At 42.1% G+C, this 9,183-nt stretch overlaps 1 protein-coding gene across 5 annotated transcripts in view; it reads left to right on the forward strand.

The window, feature by feature from the left end:
- The window catches only part of CSPP1 (centrosome and spindle pole associated protein 1), a 157,698-nt gene that overhangs the window by 136,495 nt on the left and 12,020 nt on the right, over positions 1-9,183 (forward strand). For all 5 annotated transcript variants that reach the window (XM_005866341.2, XM_014539806.1, XM_005866342.2 and 2 more), the window contains 4 exons: positions 1,334-1,438; positions 3,053-3,119; positions 3,898-4,015; positions 6,041-6,180. In XM_005866341.2, the coding sequence (XP_005866403.1) occupies positions 1,334-1,438; positions 3,053-3,119; positions 3,898-4,015; positions 6,041-6,180 (430 nt within the window). The remainder of the gene's footprint in view (positions 1-1,333; positions 1,439-3,052; positions 3,120-3,897; positions 4,016-6,040; positions 6,181-9,183) is intronic.

Below are 9,183 nucleotides of genomic sequence, written 5' to 3' on the forward strand. Positions count from 1 at the left end.
TTTGCTTTCCTCCATTTCTGTCATTTGTGACCTGTTTCTTTGTCTCTGCATTTTTTATGCTTCCCTGTGTTGATAGAGTGGCTTTGTGTGCTAGGTATCTTATAGGGCCCAGTGGCTCAGCCTCCCCAATTACCTGAGGTGAATACTCTTGGTGCACCCCTTTGTGGGCTTTGTGCACAGTCTTGTTGTAGTTAAGCCTTGATTATTGTAGGTATCACTGGGAGGAATTGACCTCCAGGCCAATTGGCTGTGAGAATCAGCTGTGTCTGCAGTGGGAGAACTTCTGTGCTGGAGACACCCTTCTGGGGCAAGACTTGCTTCAGTGGGGCTTTGGTGCTCACTGAGTCTGCCCCCTGAGTGTGTCCCTTATGGATCTGAGGAGTTGTAATCTGGATGGTCCAACTCTGACCACTGGGTACACTGGCTCTTGGATTTCTAAGGAGGTGCTAATTTAGCCTCTGCCTGAGGCTACCCAGCAGGAGCCCAGCTGTGAAGCAATGCAAGCTGCTGTGGGGCCTTGGGCCTTCTTTTGGAAGTTCTGGGTTTCTCTGACCCAGCTGCAGTTTGTTAGGTAATTTTCAGATTGCAAAGGGCCAGGCCTTTCATATGCAAAAGCCTCTGCACACAGCTTGGGTGGGGCGGGTTCTCTGGGGATCAACAGGGTGGAGCAAGCAGCTATGGCTACTCCTCAGTCCTACCGTAAGAGGCCCTGCTTCTCAGTATCCTGGTAATCGCTGCAAGTACCTCTGAGAGAAAGCCGCCTTCGAGTTCCGACCGATGCCAGACAGTCCAGTTTCTCCCTGTATGAGTCTGGGTCCCCAGAGACTTGCCCGGAACTGGAGTTCAGAGCAGCCGGGAGCTTGAGACTCCCTCCTGATTGAAAAAGACAACCGTGTCCTCAGTTGCCAGCCCTTTCCGTGTGCGCCACGTCCTCAGCTGCCAGCCCTTTCCGCGTGCGCCTCCGTTCCTCTGCACTTTACTTCCACAGCTCACCTCTGAGTCACAGTGTGCTTTTCTCTTTCCTTCTAGTTGTAGAATTTCCACTCAGCCAGCCTTCCTGTGGTTCTGAATGATTGTTCGTTTTGTCTTTTAGTTGTATTTTTTTCCTGACTTTTTGATAAAAGTAATTTATTAAATAAAAGTAGTAACATTCTTAACTTAGATGATCAAGTATTAAGGGTGTATGTATGTGCACACACACATGTATCTATGTGTGTTTATACACTTACATTTATTGATGTGGGTATGTATACATACATATTTGTTTATTTTTTAAAAATTTCTTTGATTAAGGTGGTATATATGTGTCCTTATTGCCCCATTCTTTTTCTAGCGCTTGAAACAGCCTTCCCCTGTGGTTCCTGCTTTACAGAACAAAATTGCAGGCAAACTCCAAAGACCTCCTTCAGTTGACAGCATTATAAGTGCCTTTATTCAAGTATGTACTTTTTCTTCTGATTGGCTAATCTTAGCTAAGTTATTTTGGGTTGAGGAATTGGATGAGATTTAAATTTTTTAAGATCTGAAATAGAGATAATGTCTACAGTAATTTGTTTGCTGCTTTGGTTGTAACTTGGTGCCCTAAAGTTTAAATTTAATAATTTTGCACATAGTTCTTATTCGGACCCTCCAGAAGGCCTTTTCTTTGATAATGTATCTTCTAGCTAGCTGTAGTTATGCTAATGATGTGCCTTAAACTTTAGACTGAGCTACAATCAAAAGAAAGTTGGGAAAATGTTCCAAAAAGGTTGTTTCTTAAGTTGACTCTTGAAGGGATTTTCCATAAAAACAAGGAAAATGAGGGACTTGCAGCATGTCCCAGGCCATGGAGGGACGTGTAAGCCCACGGCACACATGGAGAGCACACGGGCTTGGTCTGGGCCTGGCAGTGCCTGAGCAAGAGCAGAGTAGGTGGAGGTCGGAACACATGCAGGGTCTTGAGTGGAGTGTAAGGGGTTTGACTTTATTCCATAGATGCGTGGCTACCAAACAGGTTAATTACCATAACAGATAAACATTACAAGAACATCTTCCTGGATCTCACCCTCTGAGATTCGGATTCAGTAGGTCTGTGGTCAATGATGTGTTCTAAGGCAGTGGTGTGGAGATACATTTTGGAGGCCAGGATACTTTTGCAGAAGTCCAGATGTGAGACTTTATCTAAAGAAAGGCAGTGACAGTAGAACAGAGAAGGGTGACAGCATCAAGATACGTTAAGAAACACAGACGGTGGTACGTACTGACTGGTAGGGAGGAGTCAGTGACAGCCATCAGGTTTCTGGCGAGGGTTCCATGGAGCAGGCGGTTGGAAATAGAGGTTGTGGCTGAGAAGGTGGTCTGGACTGGCTCTGTCATTGTGGAAGGCGTGGGCACTGTTATTTGTCAGGTGAGTACAACAGTCTAGGATGGACTTGGGGGCAGTGAAAAGCTGAAGGTGGAATACTACGGAATTACCCACATTTCAGAAGCAGAGTAAGGACATGGAGACGGAAAAAGTGACAGAGTGGCAATGATGTCAGTTGCTGCTGGCTATTGAGTGTGTCACTGGGATCACTTGGTGACTTTGGTGAGGCAGGTCAGTGGAGTGATGGGGTGCAGAGCAAAGGCTGGCATTTGCTATGCAGTGGAGAGTGAGTGGGAACAAGGACATAGACACCATACTTACTGCATTTACTACTCTTCAAAGAAGCAAGGCTCTGAAGGGAAGGAGGAAATGGACAAGAGAGTGAAGTGTGAGATAATTTTTCTTAAAGAAGGGAGAGATTTTGAGGCATAGTTGAGATTAAGGAGAGGAAAAGGGTGGAGAAAAGGGACTAATTGGTGGAGGAATTGGGAGTCACTTACAGCTACAGAGTACGTGGGAGGGAGTTCTCTGTGGATGGGGCGAGGACGCCACCATTGTGGTGGGAAGGAAAAGTGGATGCAGGTAAGTTTATAGGTAGGATAGTGGGGAGTTTGGCTTCTTCTACATATAGTTACTTTAAGAAAGTATTCTCTTCAAGCTCTGAGTAGGGAAGACACACTGAGTCTGTCTGTCATGATTGTTGAACAGGAACGTTCCGTGTCCAGGGCACAGTCTCCTCCGGTACCTGCCAGGAAAAATCAACTTCGTGCGGAAGGTAGAGTTACCTATTAAACCTGTAATCTAGGACATTTTTTATAGACTCATAGAACATTGCAAAACACTATAGAGCAGCGGTTCTCAACCTGTGGGTCGCGACCCCTTTGGCGGTCGAACGACCCTTTCACAGGGGTCATCTAAGACCATCGGAAAACACATATATAATTACATATTGTTTTTGTGATTAATCACTATGCTTTAATTATGTTCAATTTGTAACAATGAAATTGGGGGTCACCACAACATGAGGAACTGTATTAAAGGGTCGCAGCATTAGGAAGGTTGAGAACCACTGCTATAGAGGTAGAGAGGGCCTGGGTGCCTTCCCAGCTTCCCCCGTGGTAACATCTTACCTAGTACAGTATCACCACCAGGAAGTGGACACTGGTGTATTCTACAGACCTTCACCAGGCTTCACCAGTTTCACATGTGCTCATTGTGTTGTGTGTAGTGCCCTGCACTTTACCTTGTGTAATTTGTGTAACCACCTGTCAAGGCACAGAACTGTTCTATCACCACAAAGGAATTCCTTGTGCTGTCCCTTTATGGTGACATTCTCCTCCATCCCCAAAACTTTACTTAACTTTTGAAATTTCTGTATTATCAGAAATGTGTTTGTGAGTCTTAATATGATATTCATGAATGTGATCTGTTATTTAAAACATTAAAAATAATTTTCATGACAATGTCTCTCAACATTTTAGCTTTATGATAGGCCAGACTATATTTTAAAGCTTAATCTTTTGTTCTTTTTACTTATCGATGGGACTTTGCAGAGGAGAAAAGAAATGTAATTATGGAATTATCAGAAATGAGAAAACAGCTTCGTAGTGAAGAGCGGCGTCTCCAGGGGCGGTTGCTACACTTGGACAGTGATGAGGAAATTCACATGAGGCAAGTTTCAAGTTGCATTTTTATTTGTTTCTGAATTTTTTTGTGTTCAGGATGAAGAATCATATGTCAGAACCTATCCAGTAATTTTAGTTTTGGAACAGGGTTAATTTTTACTGTAAAATACTCTTTATTAGAATGGATAGTTTGTATGTTTGAAAGTTTTTAAGATTATTAGTGAAATTTAAAGACTAAACTAGCCTTTTCTCCCAGAAGAAATCTAGATAAATAATGATATTCTAGTGGAGGGATTCAGTGCAACTAGCAAAAACAGGGTATGATTTTTTAGTCTATTGGTGTTTGCAGTATATAGTAGGTTTTCTCTCTCTTTTTTCTTTTGACAAAATAGGTCTTTTTAAAATTAATATGCTTTTGATAAACTTTTTTCAATCTTATATAAAGTTGCATTCATAAATTTTTATCCACAATTATTGACTTTATTTGTTGAGAAAATATGGGCTATTTAATAGATACTTAACTGTATATAAAATATTTAAATTGAGCATTGTAACTGTCCTGTTGTACTGCCAATAACATTTTTGGTGGTGGTATTGACATAGGTGTTGAGGGAAGGAGGAAGAAAGGAAAGAAAAAGAAGAAAGAAGTAGCATTTCTTGAAGGAAAACCAGAAATACTATTCCTAACCATGAACTGTTTAATAGGGTTAACAGCGTATTTAACTATTAATGTTAATATAATTAGATAGAACTTCTGTACACTTTTTTTTTTTTTTTAATCCTCACTGAGGATATTTTTTCCATTGATTTTTAGGGTGGAAGGGAGGGAGGCAAGGGAGAAAGAAACATTGATGTGAGAGACACACATTGATTTGTTGCTTCCCTCACACGCCCCCAGGGCCGGGGATGGAACCTGCAACCGAGTTACATGCCCTTGCCTGGGAGTTGAACCTGAGACCGTTTGGTCTGTGGGCCAGTGCCATAACCACTGAGCCAAATCGGCCAGGACAGGACTTAGGTATTTTAATTTAATGGCCTTCTATTCTAGATTTAGTACTTATTTTTGTTTTACATGTTAATGAGCCTCCACTGCAGTTTTGACACTCTGGGTAGTTCACTATTAGAGGTCTGTGTCAGCCTTGACCAAGTAGTTTGTGGCCCTGTGAGTCCGTCCCCTGAAAGAGCAGGGGCATTGCCTGTGGGGGTCCCACTATTTCCCTGCCTGGGCCCAGGGAAGACCTAGTGCATCAGGAAATGAAGACAGGAGTCTGGCCAGCTCTTACACCAGTAGCTTAGAGCTGCATTTTCAGAACTAGAGAGGCCTGCCTGGTGCTGAGGGAAGCAGCAGGGCTAGAGTGCCACCCCTCATCACTGTCCTCTCTTAATGTCAACCCTCCCCACCCCCCAAAGCCATAGTGGAAAACTTCCTTCCTGAGCTCCCTCCTATGATACTAATTCCTAGAAATAGATTATTAAGTAACTAACTAGGTACCAAGTTTCCTGAAAGCCTATTGTAAAATTAGTGTTGGGGACTGTGGATAATAAACTGTTATAATGGGCAGCATATTAATACCATCTTTTTCTGTATAATTTCTACTTTAGGCTGGGGGAAAGTTTACATTTATTGCTTACCTAATTCATGTCAAGTACTATGCTGGGTACTTTACAGGATATAATTTCACTTAATTCTCATACTCTTAAGACTAAAAGGGGTAGATACTATCTGCATCTTATAGATGCTGAAATCAAGGTCAAACTGCTAACAAATAGCAGAGCAGGTCTTTGAATCTTGGTTTCTCTGATCTCAAAGACTGATTTTTATGCTACGGGAACATTTTACGGTAAAACTAAATCATTTTATTCTTAGAATAAAGTACTTTGCATCTGAGTATTTTGAAAAATTATAAACAATGACTTTATAAATACCCTATTTTTTAATGAGGGACTGAAGTAACAGATATTAGAATGTTTATAATCAACTCTGGTGAAAGATGCCACATTTCTTGAATGAAATGCGAACTCAGATTTTCTTCCCATAAAACACACGTTTATCATAGTTTGTCACTTACAGGAAAAGAGAAAGGAGCCCCATGGACATATTTGATATGGCGCGGCATCGGGTGCAGGCTCCTGTCAGAAGACAGTCGCCGAAGGGCTGGGACTCAGCTACTTTGCAGAATATTCGGGACTTCAATGAGCTGAAAGACAGAGGTGAGTAGAATGCTGTATTTTAAAGATACAGCAAGAGTGGTCTGCCCATCTTCATGGATCTTTAAACACGTTTGTATCCATCATCTATTTTAAGTGAGTAATACTTCTATGTGCCTTGGTGCTCCATTTTACCAGACTGAAGCTTTGCCTTGGCCTAACGGAGCTGGCAGAGCCTCGGCAGTGGATCAGATCACACCTAAGGGTGAGGAATGGCCCTTAGGTGTTCATGGAGGGTGGACAGAGCAAGATGAGCTCAGGAAAGAGACTGAGACGGAAAAAGCCAGAGCGTGGCATCCTGAGAGCTGAGGGAAGAGTGTATCAGAGAAGGCACTGCCTACGATGAATATTGGAAAGTGCCAGTTGGATCAAAGGCCATTGGTGACTTCAGCTAGATTTTTTCTGTGGAAGCCAACCAGCTTCGGGGTGAGGACTGAATAGGAGGCAAAGTGTTGGAAATAATTAGCATAAAACAGGCCCTGGAGGAAGCTTGGCTGGGAAGGAGGAAGTAGGGTCTAGAGCTGTTATAGGAGGAAGGGGTTCAGAAGCAGGAGAGGGATTGAGTGGTTGTTGGAGAGAGCAGGGTCCCTGAGTGCACAGGAGGAAATGTAGGATGTTTAGAGGAAGAGGGTAGAGAAGGCTTGATGTAGGAGTAGGAGGAGAGAAAGCTTATTAGGGAAGTAGAATGGCCAAGGTACATAGAGGCCTGGGGACTAAAGACGTGTAGAGGAACCAAAATATGTTATATGTGATATTTCTTTAGGCACATTCAACAGAGTGTTTGAGTCGAGGAGACAAATCATTGGATGTGCGTTCTGATAAACCAGAATTTAAACTTTTTCTTATTTTTAAAAGTAATATCTATTGTAGAAAAATTTGAATACAGAAAGATAAAAGAAGGGAAAATCACTTTACAGAGGTTTTCTAATCTTTTTTTCGGAGCCTAAAGGTAAAAAGTAAAATAAAAACAAGATATAATTGGCCTAGCTGATTTGACTCAGTGGAGCATCCACCTGTGGACTGAAGGGTCCTGGGTTAAATTCTGGTCAAGGACACATGCCTGAGTTGCAGGCTCGATCTCCAATAGGGGTCGTGCAGGAGGCACCCAATCAGTGATTCTCTCTCATCATTGATGTTTCTATCTCTCCCTTCCTCTCTGAAATCAATAAAAATACCATTTATTGCTTGCTTACGATATTCCAGGATTGTGTCATCCAGTGGGTCTCACAGTTTGGTCAGGGAACTTGTGAGGTCAAAACTACTTTTATTAAAACAGATATTATTTGTCTATTTCACTTTTATTCTCTCACATGTGTATAGGTTTTCCAGAGTTAATGGCATGCGATGACTTCATTGCTCTGAAGCTAACAGAATGTGCGCTTGTGTTTACCCATGTAAAAACTTCTTAGTGTTAATTTCTTTTTTTTTTAAAATATATTTTATTGATTTTTTACAGAGAGGAAGGGAGAGGGATAGAGAGTTAGAAACATCATTGAGAGAGAAACATCGATCATCTGCCTCCTGCACATCCCCCACCGGGGATGTGCCCGCAACCCAGGTACATGCCCTTGACCGGAATCGAACCTGGGACCCTTCAGTCCGCAGGCTGACACTCTATCCACTGAGCCAAACCGGTTTCGGCAGTGTTAATTTCTAAGATGGTGTCTCTGTGTGTGTGTATGTGTGAGAGACAGAGAGACAGACAGACATTGGGTCCTCAATTTTTAAGAGTATAAAGAGGTCTTGAGATCAAAAAGGTTTAAACCATAAAACAGCCATTTATTTCCCTATATTACTACATCCAGTTCTTATCATGTGGCTTGTTATCTTATTTTTAGAGAGGAAACCAAGTCTGGAGGTGGTGAAGTCAGGGTCCAATCCAACCGAGTATGTGTCTCCAGGGTCTCTTCTGTTAACTTTGCTCTTAACCATTTTTAATTCTTAAATATTCAGTGTGCTTTCCATTTTTTACTATTATTTTGACAATTTCTGATCACAAAGCTTTTTATATATTTAGGATTATTTCTTTAAATTATATCCCAGTGGTATTATGTAGTAGATCAAAGGGAATATTTTCAAGGCTTTTAAAATGTATGAACTATTTTTATTCTCAAGATTTAAAAAATTAATGTTTAACATTTTCATTATGATAAAAATTGATACTCTTGAATTTGTGGCAAAGGTAAATTCTTAGACTGTTATTTCCTCCAGTAATGACATCCCTCCTAAATTTCTAGCCAGTCTGCTTTTTGCATTAAAATGTTAATTGGCAAATAACATATTTTCATTTTCCCAGTGTATTATAGGGATCAGCTGTGATTACATTGCCTCATGGCTGCCTGAGTTTCAGCCGATGACTCACTGTGGGATGTATTTGTGCATTTGCCCTGACATCTGCTTTGGGCATCTGGAGGGAGTGGGGTGCTTGTTCTGGGGGGGCTCCCTTATAATGTTGCTAGGTTTGTGAAAAGGCATTTATTTAAAGAACTAGATGCCCGGTGCATGGATTCGTGCACTGTTGGGGTCCCTCAGTCTGGCCTGATCCCCACAGGCCTGGGATGTAGTAGTGCATGAAGCAGCAGGTGGCTGGGGAGGAGCCCAAACCCGGGCTGGGTGCTGTGCCGCTCCCGCTCATCCTGACTCACACTGCGCCTGTCACTTGCCAGCATGAGCCCTGTGTCTGGCGTCCATCAGTCAGCTGAGTGGCACTCTCCTGTGGGAGCGTGCTGACCACATGCCTTGAGCATCTGCCCCCTGGTGGTCAGCGCGCATCATAGCAACCAGTTGTTCGGTCACTTGGGCTTTTATATGTATATACTAATTTTTTTTTTGAGTATTTTGGGTTGTTTTTATTGTGGTTTATTTCTAATATTATGCCATTGTGGTCTGAGAAGATGCTTGGTATGATTTCAATCTTCTTGAATTTGGGGAGACTTTGTTTGTGACCCAATATGTGGTCTATTTTTGAAAATGTCCCATGTGCACTTGAGAAGAACGTATATTCTG

This window comes from Myotis brandtii, unplaced genomic scaffold (genome assembly GCF_000412655.1).
Source record: "Myotis brandtii unplaced genomic scaffold, ASM41265v1 scaffold23, whole genome shotgun sequence".
Lineage (NCBI taxonomy): Eukaryota > Metazoa > Chordata > Mammalia > Chiroptera > Vespertilionidae > Myotis > Myotis brandtii.